General features: G+C 40.8%; 1 protein-coding gene across 2 annotated transcripts in view; it reads right to left on the reverse strand.

Moving 5' to 3' along the window:
- The window catches only part of GPR158 (G protein-coupled receptor 158), a 185,983-nt gene extending 168,548 nt beyond the window's left edge, over window positions 1–17,435 (reverse strand). Inside the window, exons 1-2 of one of the 2 annotated variants that reach the window (XM_027658741.1) lie at window positions 16,462–17,435; window positions 2,526–2,631 (exon numbers count right to left, since the gene is read on the reverse strand). In XM_027658741.1, the coding sequence (XP_027514542.1) occupies window positions 2,526–2,631; window positions 16,462–17,333 (978 nt within the window). In that variant the 5' untranslated portion in view covers window positions 17,334–17,435. The remainder of the gene's footprint in view (window positions 1–2,525; window positions 2,632–16,461) is intronic. The other variant, XM_027658740.1, reaches the window with a different exon arrangement.
- Between the last annotated feature and the right edge of the window lie 62 nt (window positions 17,436–17,497).

The following is a 17,497-nucleotide window of genomic DNA, read 5'->3' on the forward strand; positions in this document are numbered from 1 at the left end:
TCAGTTGGAGACAGACTTTGTAAACGGGGGCAGAGCATTCCAGCATCAGCAGATTTCTGTACCTGCCTCTTAAGTAGATAAAAGAGAGCATACAGAGTATCATTTTATCAGCATTTATGAGGAAAACTGTGGAAAACATTGTTGCACAATTACGTAAGTTACCTTTATCCCACATAATAGGTTCCAATGAAACAAAGTACAAAAAGCAGCACAGGAGACTTGCTCCTGAAACTATCCCTGGTTTCAGCTGAGATAGCTTCTTCTTAGTAGCTGGTACAGTGCTGTGTATTTTGGATTCACTATGAGAATAATGTTGATAGCAACAGTCAAAACATCAGCATGTTAAGTAATGCTTACATTAAGTCAAGGACTTTTCGGCTTCCCATGCTCTGCCAGAGAGGAGGTGCACAAGAACCCAGGAGGAAGCATGGCCAGGACAGCTGTCCCAAACTGGCCAAAGTGATATTCCATACCACAGAACATGACGCTCAGAACTGGGAAGAGCATCACTTGTTCTTGGGTTTTATTTTCCTTGTTTTGCTCATCATTTTAGTAGCAGTATATTTTATTATCATTAGCACTATTATGATTTACTTTGTTTTAATTATTAAACTGTTCTTATCTCAACCTACAAGTTTTCACTTTTTTTCCCCAATTCTCCTCCACATGGCTTTGGCAGCAGGGGAAGTGAGAGAAGGGCTGCACAGTACTTAGTTGCCAATTGGGGCTAAACCACAAGAGACCTGCTCATAAAAAAAGTACATTTTTCTTTACAGACTGAACTCTCCTAAAGCAGTGACCACAGGGTAAAAGAAGAGAAAGCTTCTTTATAGATTGTTCCCAGCAACTCCCCATGCCTACTCTTATTAAGCAAGGACTTTCATCCTCTTCAGGTGCAGTAAGAAAAGGCACTCCCTGCCTGCAAGTTCCATTTTGGGGGAGGTTTCCATTACCTATATGTTCTTCTCTTAGCCATGACAGCCTTGTTGATTTAACAGTCTAGTAAGTGTCGTGGAGAAGGAAGAAGAGCTGGCAGGTTTGTGGAGAAGAAAGAACAGTTGGCAGGTTTATTCACTGCATACAAGTTGAAAAGCCTTTCATGAAGTGGCATTCATCTCCTTACCCAAGTTATTAACAGCTCCAGGTGATCCCACCATTGATTTTTTTTTTCATTTTTTCCATTTTCTTTTTGCCTTGTTTTTTCTTAGTCTTCTCACAGAGTTAGGGTTTTTGCCCCTCTTCTTGGTTGCAGAAAGAGATGCAACTTACAATCCCACCCCTCTGCTGACAAATTTTGCTCAAAAGACATCAAGAAAAGGAGGAGCACTTGCCAAAGTATATAATCACATTCAAGATAATTATCATATGTTAAAAAACAAGGTTTACCAGATCACATGGGAAACAACATTTCCTTCTAGGAAGAAACATGAGACATTTAAAAAGTATTCCCTTGAATTCAGAAGACAAAAAGTACTTCACAAAGAAAAATATATTTCTCCATTTGCAGAAATATTTAATATTTTATTAGTCTGTATCAAAGACTTCCTTATTTCTCATTTCAAGTTTATTTTAAGAAAATAATCAAGTTGAAAATCAAAGTGAAAAAGACCCCCAAAAAATAATGTTTACAAAAATTCTGAGTTCTTGTTCAAAAACGCTAGCAGTTGAATTCACCAAGACCAACTGTTTTCCCAAATTCAGATTTGGCTTTGATAAATTGGCATTTCACAGCAAATTAGGGAAATATCTCCTGACTTCTGGTAAACAATGGTCAATTTTCCCTACTGTCCCTTCTCAAAGTACAGAAGTGCAAGAGGTGCCTACTCTCACAAATGGGTGCCTTTGAAAATAACTTCAATAGCCATAATAAGAAAAATCATTGAATGTACTTTGTTTTAAAGTTTCATTGAACACATGACTGGCCAGGTTGAATGATCTATGATACGCTAACAGATGGAGTCAGACACAGACCTTCAGAAGAAAGGGGAAGCAGGAAGGAGCTGAACAGAAACATTTTAGTCAGTTCTGTCAAAATGTTGGCATTTCTACTAAGAAAGAATTTCAGTATCCAATTCTGCCTGTTATTCTGTATCATTCTATCAAAAGATCATGTTTTTCTGACTAAATTACCATTAGCATTTGAGCAACTTCTACTATATTTTGCAAAGCTGTCCAAGCAAAAGTGACAGACATTAAAAGCCTATTTTCATTTTGAGCACAAAATAATTGTTTGACTTGCAAAGCAGAACCTCATAAGTCATTTCATTGGTAATATTCTTTTCCCCTGTAACTGTTACTTCTTCACAATAACTTAGCTTCTGTTTCATTTAACACCAATAATTCTAAAATGCAGGCACTCCTGAAACTCACGCACACCATAACACCTTGCACAGAAAGATTTCTTTAGCCTACAAACCACATTTAACACCTATAAAATTTATACATTTATAACATTTATACTACAGAACTCTACTCACAGTGGAAAGATTTGTTATTGAAGTGAAGTCCCTTATAGACAGACATACCTCAGAATTGTTGAGATGACACCTGTGTGTCCCCGAGAACCACCCTTCACTCGAACACTGGTCAATGTCCACCTTCTGCAAATTGATGTCAACCTTGACAACACCTCTGAAAAGAGAGAGAAACAGTTGCGAACATAAGTCCAGATATAGGTTAAACTTCTTTATGATGCTGTAGCCTGCAAAGCAGAACTACATCTTTCCTTTAAATATGTCTAAAACCAGCTTTGTGCTCCCCAAGCCATGATCACAGAAACACATTCTTATTTTAGACTTTACTTAGATGTATTATGGCAAGAGGTCAGCAAATCCAATGCATTAAGTGTAAGGTGGAAGTTAAGAACAAGTTATACACTCAAACAGTGCAATGCCCTTCACATTTTACAATGCAGCAAAGATCCAAAATTAATACAATGAAAGACATGCACTACTTTTTCTGAGGCAGCAACCTTGCCAGCCAACTCTGAATACAAGGTACCAGGCACCACATCTTACCCTCCATCCAGAGACAACTACATCCTCCCCTGTGCTCCAGGGAACCCTATTTGCTAAAACAACTGGCAAAAGCCTTTTTCTGTATTTTCCCCCGGAGACACTCCAATGTCTGGTGACATTCAGGCCTCCCCTCTGCAACTCAGCATCCTCCTCCAGCAGGCATTCAAACCCTCTCCCCCAGTTCCTGCCAGCTGGTCCTAGTATAAAACCTGATACAACATCAGAAAGCAGCACAAATTAGCAGTAGTCCACTGATGTCTGTGAAGCCAAAAAAAAAATTTCCTACACATGTAGGCCCTCAAAGACCAAGTAAGGACAGCCCTCTGAACTGTGTAAGTCCTATGCCAAGAAGATTCAAGTTTTCATCAAGTTTCCCTCAAAAATTCTTTTGAAAGAAAAGCTAACAAACCAATTTCAAGGCCAACACTGTTTTATAAACAACTCAAAAAGCACCACAAGAAAAAAGTTGAAAGGCTGAAGTTTCAGATCTTAAAAAAAACCCTTCAAAGACTTTGATATTCTCTCTAAAATAACCTCCAGAATGACTTTGGACATAGAACATTTATAGCATCACTTTGTGAGAGTACATTATCTGTGACTGCTTTGCTGCCGTCTGGACTTAGCAAAAATGTCAATATGCAACTTCTAGTTGCTAGATCATTACACAAGCTCACTCACAGTGGATGAATGCTCTCTACTGATTTCTTAAATCTAGGGTACCATTCCTTTTAAGTCAGCTATTTCAGCCACTTTAGACAGACTTTTTCATTTCCGCAAGTCTGAACTTGTACAACTACAAATACCATCATCCCTTCTTTCACACTGTGGACTAACAAGGACATGGCCCAACCTCTATCTCAAGAACACCCCACTCACCTTGAAGTGTCCTGCCTCTTTTAATCAAATCTCACAATAATACACTAATAACAATGACATATCTACAGAGCCATATATTTGAGAGAGTGCTTACTAACAAAATCAGAACAGGCATAAGAGCGAGCTTGATCAAAACCAGGACAATACTGTTGATCCCAGTACAACCAAGTGCTAAATATTCACAACAGCTAAATTTGGGCATTCCTCAGACATGCTATACAGTCACTGGAGAAACATAAGCACATCATTTAAGTGATCAGAAGAAGAATGTATTAGAAAACTACCTAAGACAACCAATAGGAAGTTAGATAGTACAGGAACACTTCATCCCCCTCAATCTCCAGCCTAGAATCAAAATAATCTGATGCCGGGTACACTTAGAAGTTACCTGAAATATTTAAGTGCTGGTTCAAGCAAGCTCAATTTAAAACAGTACACACTACACTTCTAGAATATTTTTATATACTTTTAGTTTACAGCTTTGCACCTTTGTACACTTGTTTTGAACAACAGCTTCTCCAGGAAATGCTCAAACCATACTTCTACCCCAATGAACTGTTTTTTCCATGTTCCAGGTGACTAACAACCTCAAGGGGAAAAACTGCCATACTGCACAGATTATCTCTTTAAGGTGTTGGTATCAGCAGATTACAAACTTAATCTTAACCAGGTAAGAAGGTACCTGACTCAGATGCTCATAGCAGTAGAGGTAGCCAATTACTCATCTAGTCACATGCAGATCCCACCAGGTCCATGTATACAGAAGAAAAGCAATATTGCTTCAACGTTATTCAAACGCCAACTCATTCACCTGAGAAACTCTCAAGCACCTTTGAGAAGGTCTTATTTCCTTTATATGGAAAGTTTTTCCCTCGTGTACATTTTGGTTTTAAGTGGTAGAAGAGGAAACTCCCCTTTGCTTCTACAAACACTTCTGCAAAGAGAAGTACAGATTGCAAATGAAGAGCAAACTAATCATTGCTAGGAGAGGAGAAAGACCTTAAGAATTTGCTGTGTGGTACCACCAGCAAGCCCTGTAGGAACACAGTGTCAGTAAAAAAGGATATAAATATTTTCAAAAGGAAACTTAACTAGACATTACTTGCAAGAAAGACCACACACACACCAGAGGAATTAGGGTCAGTAAGCACACTGAGCAAGCATTTGAGTGTGGCCTTGTACCAGAAATGCTCCAATTTGGAGAATTCATGGCATGTTCTAGTGGGACAAGCATCAGAAGTCAGGATAGTATCTTAAGACAGAGCCATGTACTGAAAAGAAAGGAGTGTACTTCTGGATTTCTCACATCAGAATAGATTGGGTAACTTGTATCCTTTGAAAGCTCCTTAACTCAATTACTTTGTTCAAAATAGATGCAAAAATCAATTCATACAGCAACTGTCATCACAAGAAATCTCTTGTGATCATTCAGTCCAACCACCTCCTCAAAGTAGACTCAGTTCAGTTGGGTTTTTTTATAACTTCAATAATGAAGACTTCACCAGCTCTGGGAAACCTGATCTAGTGACTGACCACCCTTCACAGTGTCAAGAAAAGTTTTCTGATGTTTAAAATAAAATTCCTGTATTTCAGTTTGTGCCCCTTGCGCTTTCTGTATCCCCATTGAATAAGCTGAGAAAGGTCTGTCTCTCCTTTACACTTTTTCACTGGGTATTTGCATACACAAAGTGATCCTGGAGCCTTTTCTTCTCCAGGTTGAACTGTACCAGCTCACACATCTCTTCTTGTCTGTCAGATGCTCCAATCTTGAACTTTGTGGCCCTTCACTAGGCTTGCTTCAGTACATCCATGTCTCCTGTACTGAGGAGACCAGAAGTGGACACAGCACTCTTGATGGAGCCCCACCAGGCTGAGTAAAGAGGAAGGATCACTTCCCTCAACTCACTGGCAACACTCTTCCACAGATCAGGAGGCTGTTGGCCTTCTTTGCCACAAGCACACATTGGTGGTTCACGTCAAATTGGTGTCCACCAGGATCCCCCAGGCCTCTCCTGCCAAGCTGTTTTCCAGTCATTAAGCCCTCAGCCTGTATTGGTTCATGGGATTATTCCTCCAAAGGTGCATCAGTTGGCATTTCCCTTTGCCAGACTTCTAGGTTCTTGTTTGCTCATTTCTCCAGCCTGTTTCAGAGCCCAGAACGGCAACACAAACAACTGGTCTCTCAGTCACTCCTTCCAATTTTTATCATCTGCAATCTTGCTGAGACAACACCCTACCCCATTGTCCAGACCACCAAACAAAAACATTAAAGAGAACTGACTCTAGTATCAACCTCTGGGATATATCAATAATGACTAACCTCCAGCTGGTCATCTATGCACAGAAGGCTCCTGGGTTGGTTAAATACTATTTCCCCTTCATAAACACATGCTGACTGCTCCCAATCACATTCTTTTTCTTCATGTGTTTCACAAGGAGTTTTCACAAAGATTTGCTCCATCATCTTTTCAGGAATTGAGGCGAGGCTGATCAGCCAGCAGCATTTGAACACATCAAGTACCTTGGCCTTTTCAACATCCTGCATCACAAAGTACACTTTTCCATTCAACAACAAAGACCTTGGAAAGGACCTTTAAGATCATTGAGTCCAACCATTAACCTAATACTGCCAAACCCACCACTAAACCATGTCCCTAAGTGCCACATCTACAGAACTTTTAAATATCCTCAGGGAGGGTCACTCCACTTCCCTGGTCCAGCTGGCCATACTACTGCTGATACAAGATGTTCATGGTCACAGTCATATTCAGACTGTCTCTATATTCCTCTCAGGTTACCTGACCCTGCTTCCACCTCTTGCGCACTTTCATTTTATGCTTCAGTTTTGTCAGAATCTCCTTGTTAAGTCATGCAGGCCTGAAAGTCATCTAATTTCAAAATATTTTCATAAAACTTCTTCCAGAAATAATAAAAAATTCTTCCGTTTCAAGTTAAATGTGTTTTCCTTTTGCTCTCTTGTGTTAAAACTTTTCTTATGAGAATGTTTGTCTTTCACAAAATACAATCTTCATCAAATCAATACAAACTTTTCTACCTACACTCTTCATAATGCACAACCTGGACTTCTAATATGGCTAAGTTGTTCTGGTTTTCCCCTTTCTCAGAGCTTTGCAAATTTCTGGGGTGAAAATCTACAGCAAGGAGAAGCAGTACAGCCCAGGAGCAGGATCATGAAAGCAATCTCTAACAGTTACAATCTACCATAGGCTTTCAATTTTTTCCTCCGTGGTGCACATTATTGTTTTTCTTTGAGCAATACAGGTGGCATTTACAGAAAGCATCAGGATGGTACAAGACTTCTACTGCGTTCATTTGGGATGTATTGCCATTTTAAAACACCACCTCAGACTTGTACCCCACGGTTATTACACACAGAGTACACCAATATGTACATGATACATTTTTGAAATTCATCTGTGATTAATACAGTAGCTGGCACAGCCTGTTTAGCCACCCACATTTTCAGTTATTTTTGACTCAGTATTCAGAAAATGGGATGTATGGAAGAATACATCCTCCTAGAACGTATACAGACCATCTCCATGTGTTACATTTATTAAACTAATTGGGAATAATGGCAGTGTTGCTATCTTGATAGAAGCAATCAAGACAAATATCAAGGGTATAAGAGTAGACTCAGCTTGTCAGCATAACACATTCATCCACACTGACAATGCTGTCTGGCTGAACCAAAGCCACAGACATAAATTAACAACAATAGTACTGGTAATTGTGGACCATCTGGCAGGTAAGTATATTTTGCTAATCTCCTTATAACAATAAATATTTTTTTCCTGCCACAATTTTCAGCCTTTTCAAAAATATATATATATTTCAGGATTGCGTGTTCATGTTTAACACGTAGTTAATTAAGAAAGAATTAGCTGAATTGTATATAACAGATAATAATTGAAGAATTATGTCATCAAGGATTTTTTGTCAGGTCAGAGATTTGATTTAAGAGGTTTTAATGTCTGTCTTTATTTCCAGTACCACTGTTTGTTGGCATGCTGTTTGCCTTGAAATCTGTGCCAGAAATTGATTTAATCTTATTTTCCCAATCTACTAGCTATCTTGATAGTTTCAGTAGTTATAATATTTCATTGTAACAACATGTTGTAAAACCTCTATCTACAGAATAATTTTTTCTGCCTCTACTGTTACATCATAAAAAGAGTAGAAGGAGTATGTTCTCTTTCTCCCAGTCAGCTTAAGTTAGAACTGCACAGAATAATAGCTGCCAACATCTAAATGGTGATAAATAATATCTTTGTCCTCTAGATCTTCAAAAGCTTTTTTGGCACAGAGGCCATCACAGCTCAGCTAAACAAGCAAAGCCTGTCTTTTAAGTTTGTACACTTATTTTTATACATGTAAGCACTGCAAGCAATCATAATTAAGGTATAAGGTACGGTTATCACACGCTTAAGCAGACATCAACCCCCAAATCTAAGCAGCTGCTTAGATTCTTGCTGCCATATTCATTCAGCCCTACATGATGTCCTTCATAAGTCCTCCTTACCATAAAATGAGGAGATAAGAAAAACAAGTTCTCTACAGCCATCCCAAATCTGAAAATGCCTGCAACTCTAGACAAATGCCCACTGTATTTAGAATAGCCAAGGTTTTCAGGACAGATGCCTTTTCTGACCACACATTTTGGAGGCTAACACTTTCAGGAATATTAATCTTCAAATAGTGCATACTAACATCTGAAGCTCCTCCATCAAAAGTAATCCTGGTGTCAAATTCCCAAATTACTTTCAGCTATAAGTCTTTCAAAAGCAACTTGAACCTGCAGAAGCTGCTGCTTGTCTGTAAGTTAATATTTAGGATTCTGTATCACTTAGACATTGTTAAAATTGTTACCTCTGCGTATCCAGCCAGATTCATAAAAGGCTACCGGGACATTACATACAACCTAATTTTGACCTAGTCACAGAGTTACCTCTAATTCCAAACTAATAGGACAGAGAAAGACTTACCTAATTCCTCAGCCATAGCACGACTGCTGCTTTTCGGCACACATTTTCATAGGAGAACCAGCTTTCACTAAAAATAAACTGAAGTGAAGAATAATACCTAGCAGTGTGGGCACATGAATTAGGATTCACCCACAAAGAAAATCCCTCTAGGCCATTTGGAACAGTACTACAATGGTAGAATACTTAAAGCTGAAACCTCTGTTATCTGAAGAATTATTTCAATCTGCCTTCATATTTACGGCATGCAATGCTGTCTCTCCGGGGATTTACCTCCAGTTTAGTCAGAGAGCTTCCTAGATACTCCGAGGTGCAGTGATATTATTTTTTCCTTGAGGATGCTTAAGTTGCTGCTAGCATCTTAACTCTCTCACAAAGCATCACCTTATATAGGAATGCTAGGTGTCAGTGATGATGGGGTACCACTTATATTAGATTCTCCCTACAAAAAAGGTCTCGAAGCCAAATTCAAGCTACTTACTAAGAAACCTACACTTCTTTTTTTTTTAAGGTTCCCATTACTATCCATGAGGGGAAAGAAAGGTTCTCAAAGAACAGCACAGAACATGATAGAAGAAAAAAGGTTAGGAACACAAAACTTTTGAAACAGAAGAATCCTACACAGGAGGGATGGTCTCAGCATAACCATACCAAGTCCTCTGAGACTGAAGGTTTATTCAAAGGTAATACGATCATTTTAAAACTGAAAAGTAAGTGGAAGTCAACACTGGGGGGGGGGGGGAAAAAAAGGAAAAAAGAGAGGCATAAAACCGGGCAAGGAACATAAAAATCACAAGAATGTAAGACAAAACCAAGAGACATTTTTTAGAAACAACATGTTAAAAGTATACGTTCTACTAATTAAAAACATTTCAAATACATCAAAAACATGAAAGCTGAAGTAGGATCTCTAAGGTCAACATACAACCAAGATATAAAAATTTCTCAGAGTGAAGACAGCTTTTGCCAAAAATTAGTTATTTTCATCCCTCTTGAAGGTATTAATGTAACAAAAGCCAGCTTTCACAATACAGGACAGTTAACAAGCTGGGTATCACAACTATCCCTTCTTTATTTGGTACGTTCACAGCTGACCACAAATGGGTGGCCATTGACAAAGGCTGCAGGTGATAAAAACACTTGATATAACCCACAACTAAATCTGGCTGACACAGAGAAAAAATAATAAAGAAAACACTTTGAAAAGTCTTCATTCAAGAATCTGGGATGTCCCAACAGTTTTAGATTCATGAAGCAAATGTAAAAACAGAAAATTATGGAAGCCATACTATATACATACTGTGGAATACATAAATACATTATAGAATACAACACCGAACTACATTGCAAAAGATATGTGTTAAAAAGCAAATTAGAATCACAAAGGTCAGTTTAATCTACACTTACTATCAACACTCATCCAGAAAGAGTCTGAAAACCAATTTATTTTTACTGCTTATTATTGGCAAATTGGATATAACCATGATAGGAGAACTCAGCACTTCCACCGCTCTTACATTTTAACTTAAGTACCTGCCAGAAGCTGCTTTGGGATCGAGGGCTAGGTAAGGCTTTCATCTGACCTAACATAGCAATGCTTTTTTTCTTACCTTCAGGAACAATTCTCTACCTCAGCCCACATTCACAAATAGAATAGATGGCAGTCTTAGAGCTGAATCTTGGATAGTAAGGACTGCCACATGCCCATCCCCTTCAAAGGAGCTTTGATAACCTGCTGTGCTGGAAGTCTTGCCCAAGGGGGATGGGGATAGAGGACAGAGGAATTGGAAACAACAGTTTGACCCAAAAAAATAGTTCCTTTTATTGCAACTTAGCATGTGCTACATAATTGTGGACATTTATGCAGTACGTGTTTCAATGTTCTCGTGGCCACATTTAACTTCTTTCTTCAAAGACCTGCTTCTGTTTCTCCAACACTGAAGAAAGCTGAATCGTGTTTCTAAAAAGCGAAATTCCTACTTATTGTTCCTTTCCTATGTTTCATCACCATCCAATCTTCTATCCCTATCCATGATCTCATATGAAAAATGCCAGCAGAGACATAATTGATGGCCTAGAGAATACTTAAAACATACTGGGCGTTTCTACAAGCAGACAGTAAATTATAAGAAGTTTCTTTGTTCTAACTTTTCAGGAATATAAATCCAAGACTTTCAGAAGTTCTAGGAAATAAATTATTCTTTTTCATTTTTAAAACCTGTTCTAAATCCATCCACATATTCAATCATGTTAAGGGCCAGGACATGTTATAAAAAAAATGATAAGCTCATCATTTTAAAATATTTTCTAGATTATACAACTAACATATGATGTCACAAAAATTAAAAAGTCCCCTTAAACAGCTAAAGTGAATTTTCTTTCTTGCCTCAGTACTGAGACTAAAGAGAGATTAGGGGGGAACCTAAAAAAGGGGCTAGAAGAAGAAATTAAACCATGTTTAAAACAAAAAAATTACTAATTTTTACAACATCATCTCTACATTTGGGGTTTTTTACCAAGCAATTTAATAGCTGTAAAATATTTAGCAGAATATGAAATCATGTATAATCCCTAAGAAATTACATATTTGTCATATATACTTCTATCTCCATGGTTTAATCTGCCTTCAATGTTTCCTTAAATTAGAGTCCCATTATAGCCTAACAACAGAGTGGTCTGAGTCATTGTTAACAGTACAGTGGAAATCACTATATTACACTGCCTTTAGGGAAGAAACAGTTCAATTTAACTGTGCAATAAAGATTATCTTTGCATCAAGGAATACCTTCCAAATAATTGAAAGTAGTAAACTTCTGGAAGACAGAAAATTTTAAGATGCTACACCTGATCCAGCCAAACTTCAGAATGAAGTTATCTGTAAATGCTCCAGAATGTGACACCATTCAAAATAAAAATTAAAAAAATTAAAAAAAAAATTCTGAGCTTGCTGACTGACTACCTTTCCGCCAAAACAGATATTATTCCATTGCATTCTCCCCAAAGTCCTTAAAAAAAAAAAAGACAGCAAATACTGTCCTGATTTTGGTGAAAAATTTGCGGAAGCACAGTGGAAGAGGAAAAAAATGTCAATGTCCCTGTATCCTGAAGACAGTCTGACCTACTAGATGGGAAATAATGTGAGACCAATGACCAGTTCCCAAAATGTTGACACATTACTAGATGACATTAAAGAAAATGAGAAGAGCACACATGAGAACATTTTGAACTGCAAAAGCAGCAATTCATTAATCAGAGTTTGGGGATAAGTGATGTCATTGCACAAGGCTGAAACATTGCACATGAATCTGACTAGCCTCATTCAGGAAATACAGGAATAAGACTTGAGAAGAAGGACCACGGCAACAGAGAGCTTATAAAAGGAGCCTAAAGAAAGCCAGTTTGTGTAGTCCAGTAAACAAAGGTGGAGAAGGGATTGCTGCCTATAAATAAGTCAGGGTAGTAAACATCAGCAAGGAATGCTACATCAGACAAAAAGCAGTTCTGAACCAGAATAAATGGATGAGAACTGACTGTGAATAAATTCAGACCAGAAATCAGAAGAGGTCATGTAACCATCAGGTTGTCCAGAGGGAAACCCACCTACTTTAAGATGGAGATTTGTAAATTGATGACATTGAGTGGGCTTGTAACAGCAGAGGACTGAATCAGTGACCCAGAAGGACTTTTGGGTTTAATTTGTATATTCCTAGTGGCTGACTACTTGGTCATCCTTCTTCCAGCTCAAGAAGTGATCTTCCTCGCTTATCTCTGAGATTGCTGAAGCAATGAAAACCTCTCACTTCCTCTCCAGGGGCCAAGCAAATACTTTTAGAGAAGGAATTGTATTTACAACATGCAGCTTCTCATACCTTTCCACTTTCTCAGCAGGGCTCCAAAGAGGCCAGTTGGGTCATCATGTGCTATGAAATAATTTTTCATTCTCATCACATGATAGGCAGTAGCAGAGGAGGGTCACAGAAGTTCTGTGACAAATACTATTGTGTTCTACCCTCTGCAGCACTAGAGCTGAGGAGTGATGAGGCACATTAGATGGTGAATTCCAGCTGCAAACTGCACCAGTTTAGACTTCTTAAGAAAGGAGAAGAGATGGTTAACATCAAGTGATTACTTCTAGTCTCTGTGGATCCTCATTTCTGAATGAGAGCTTGCACTGCATCTTGTAAGCAGGTAGTAATGTTCTCTCTCTGCACTTTGGGTGCAGGACCAGTAAATGCAGCAACAAAATACCAGCAAGCACTGCTAAGAAGCTGCAGCCAGCCAGCACTACTAACTTAGCATTGTACTGGGCTAATGTGGTCCCACTGGGCCTGAACAGCTTCTGGTACATTTATCAGCACAACCAAGTTGTCTTCGGTTTCTGTTTCATCTCAGTATTGGCCTACAGTGTTAGGCCTGACAAGAAAACTTAAACAACCATATTCTCTCCTTGGCGTTCACTTTGGACAGTTTGGCAGTAATCTCTTGGTAAGGAGGGAGGTCAAATTGAAGACAGTAAGCTGTTTGCAAGAGCCCCCTGGGCTGTAACACTCACATCCTCCAGCATAAAGCACTATAACCCTTCACAACGTGAAGAGCAAAGCTTGCTGCTTTTTGCTGCACCTTCAGAATGCCACCGACAACAGCACTACAGTAGTAGCATGTATTGAACATAGCCAGTAGTAATTATTAGTATTGCCTTCATTAAACCCTTTCCATTGCTATACCACATGACATACTTGCTGCCACAGAAGAGATATCAAGAAGAAGGAGCAATGGGTTTTCCTTCTGTAATCTGAAAGAACTCTCTTCCATGGATATAGCATACTCCTGAATGTCTTACCCTCGTATACCATGCCATAAACCTAATACAAGAAAGAGTCCACAAACTGGTAGAATAATATTAAAGTGGCATGCACTACACCATTAACAACCTCGTATCAGATTATTAAATGGAAGGAGCAGGTTAACTAATGCATTAACATCTTCCTAGCAGATGGTTCAAAGATACTTTGTTTGGAGAACCAATGTAGCTTTCTCAAAAGATGGAGGTTAATAAATACTGTCTTATCATACAGGCCTTAAACAGGAATTTAAAGTCAAAATATTGTGTCACTCAAAGACTGGTGGTGACGAGAAATAAAGCTTATTTCAAGAGGCACCTTACAGTGATGCACTGTAATTTTCCAGTAACTACATTAGATTTTACATTTTTCTATTGCGTGCTCATACCTGGAACCATTTTTCCTCTTAAAAACTCACACTGAGGCTGTGTACCTATCAAGTATAGAAAACATTCTGCAAATATTAAGACAAACCATAAATCTTGGAAGAAGCATATTTTGTGTATAGTATTTCCTATGCAGCTGTAAAGTTACTTTCTCAATATCTACAAAAGAAAAAAAAAGTTTGTATTAGAAGCCTATCTTTCATGCAACATACCTCAAACTAGGAACACAGGAAGAATCATTTAGCCTTGGCAGAATATGTGCATATATAAATGTACTTCTTCCACCTGCTTCTTTAATAGTTACAAAAAACATACAGACTCATTCTCTTAGAAATGCTTACCAACTCCTCTCTATTGATACAACAAAACTTTGTTAGTTTTGTCCTAACTGTTGGGTATAACAGCGATACAACACTTAGCACTTGCACAGCATACTCCATCTCAGGATCTTCTAAATACGAAGTGGTTCTCCAAGCTTAGATGAGCTCAATGGATGCCCTTTGAAGTATCAGAGTTATAACAGGTTATTCTATTTCTTCAACTGAAGTGACTCTCACGTGGCAAACAGAGGCTGGGAAGGCGAGGCAGGGAAGGCAGTGCTCTTACTGCATCCAGGAGGACATCTACTGGTTGCCTTGATTGGCCACGGTTACTCCAAAAAGGGACCTGGTGTTTCCTGCACACCAAAGCTACCACAGCAGAAACCTACACCACTGAAATGCCTTCTGGCATCACAGGATCTTGGCACAGAGCTGAGACTGAAGCTTTAGACATGAGTTTATTTCCTCTTCATTGAAGTCAAGATTGAAGCTTCTTTGAATCATGCTTTATATCCGAATTTACATTCTCAAATAGCTGGCTTGTGGCTGCCACCCCACCTCCAGCCTGGTGATTCTGCAGGTTCTGTGAACCTCTGTACCCAACAAGAGAATATCAGCCTACATTAACTTTCATCCACATCCTGAAATCCATCAAGTGCATTTCAGTGATCTGTGAGAAGTTTCCTGAACTTTTCTGCACCCTTTAGGGTCCAGAAGAGCTCTGCAGTAGACCTATTCTTGGGTTTTGGTCTCAAGAGGAATTCAGCAACAAACAGCCTACAGATAAGCTCACTTTACCTTAACCCTACCATCCCCATAAGCAAGAAAATTTCAAGGCAAAAAGCAATTCAATAGAGAAATAAGCAGTCACTCTCCATTCAACAGATTTTTTTTTCCCCCTCTAAGGATTCATGACTGCATTCATATCACTCTGATCCCACTGGATTTCAGACTAAGCCAACAAAAACAGCATTCACAGACACTATTGCCTCATCATCTAGGTATGGCAAACTCTCTTTGGTGTCTGCTGTGTTCTTATCTATTCTTCCCTACTACTAACTCATAGCACAAAGCAAATTCTGTCTTCATCTCTCATCCTCTGAGAAATGCCAGCTACTTCTGGGAAGTGGATATTCCCCAATGGGCAGAGCTACCCATGAACCCCATCACAGAACTGCCAGCAGGAAAATCTGGCTTCTCGTACCCCACAGGTTGCTCTCATTCTTTGAGCAAATCTCTCTGCTGTCAAAATACAAAGATACAAGAAAGAGCCTTTTATATCCTCCCCTCTGCTAGTCACAGCCCAGTGCAAAATCCTGGGATTAACAGTAATAAAAAATACGCAAATCTTTACATATTCCAGGTATCAACTACACAGCTATGTAGCCAGAAGTGTCCTAAGGAATGCTTTCCTACTGCCAATTCAGTTTACAGCCACATGCACTATGACAGAACTGCTGTCACCAACGCTTATTTACCTAAAAGTGTACTGACAACTGACCAGGCTTGAGCACCCCATAGTGGATGCGCTCTGGAGACCAGAAATTGCAGTTTACCAGCACAACACTGATGTTTCCAAGCTGGTTAAAATCATAGTTGGGGTCAAGCTAGGTTTAACTACACAGTACACTAAGAAATAACACCTCAATAAACATCCTCCTCTTGCAGGTAGAAATAAACTTCAACCAGCAACTGCTGCTCTCCTCTCCCCACCACAAACACACTAGGAACGTAACCCACATGCACATCTGCTTCCAGGGGAGCAGGTAAAGCAAACGTTGTCTTACAGATGGAGATGACAGCAATTCTCTTACTGAGCAACAGCTCCCTAAGGCATACTAAGGTACGGCTCAACAGGAAGGCCTGAGGTTGCCCTGCGGTGTGACTGAGCAGCCCGTGCGGCAGGGGTTGATCAGGTCACTCCAGAGACATAGCCCCCCTTCCTTAGGAGGGGGGCAGAACCAAACCCCCACTCAACCCCCCCCTTCTCCATAGAAAGCAGGAAGAACTCCTCCTACCTGAACTCGGGGATGACGTTTTGCCGCAGCCCATAGAAAGCCGCCGAGAGAGTCACTAGCCAGCCGGGTTTGTAATTCCCATTCTCACACTCCAGGTATGGTGAGGACCACCTGATGTGGTTCTTATCAGCAGCGAAGCTCTCCCGCCTCTTCCAGCTGTTCTCCAAAGTTTTGGGGCCCGTGTTTAAGACCTTCCTGTGTAGATGTGGCCTCCACTTGCGCTTCAAGCTGTGGAACCACTCTGTTTCCACAGAGGCATTGGCCAGTCGCTGAGCTGAGGAGGACAAGTCCTGCAGGAGAACCTGGCTCTCGTGCCTGCTGGCCTGGAGGAAAACCTGGGGAGTGGAGGAGAAAGGCTCCGTGCTAAAAGTGATAGCTGCCCTGGAGATGTTGGGGTCCTCCTCCACCAGGCTCCTGATCAAGGCGCGGTACCACTCCAGGTCCTCCTGCAAGTTCTGCTCCCGCGACTTATTGCTCTGGAGGATCATGTTGAGTAAGTTGGTGGCGTGGGTGAGGGTGCCCAAGGCCCCGTGCAGGGAGGGGTGCGAGGTGAAGCGCGACTTGCCGGCGAGGCTGGCCAGCTCGTACCGCCCGGAGCAGTTGGCTCGCCGCAACTCCCGGGAGTCGCCCGTGTAGAGGAACGAGGCCACGTCCTGGGGCACCTCCTCGGCGAGTCGCTGCGCCAAGATGGTGCTCTCCGTAGAGCGGCTCCGCGGGGCCGGCGGAGGCTCCCGGCTCTTGATGTGGTTGTAAATAGACTGCGTCCCTCCGAGCGCCCGCTCCCGGCCGCGCACCGCCTGCCCTTGGCCGGCGGCAGCCCCCGGTCCGCGCTGGGCGAGGAGCAGGAGGAGAAGAAGCCGGAGCAAAGCCATGTCCCCCGGTGCTGCCGGCGGCGCCGGCACGGCGAGGCGGCTGAGGATGGGCTTCGCGCAGGCGGCCGCGGCGCAGGGGCGCGAACGCGCAGGGGCGGCGGAACGCGGCCCCCGGCCCGCGAGTCACCTGTGGCGGCGCCGCCCGCGCCTCCCCGAACGCGGGG

This window comes from Corapipo altera, unplaced genomic scaffold, assembly GCF_003945725.1.
Source record: "Corapipo altera isolate COAL_440 unplaced genomic scaffold, ASM394572v1 63, whole genome shotgun sequence".
Lineage (NCBI taxonomy): Eukaryota > Metazoa > Chordata > Aves > Passeriformes > Pipridae > Corapipo > Corapipo altera.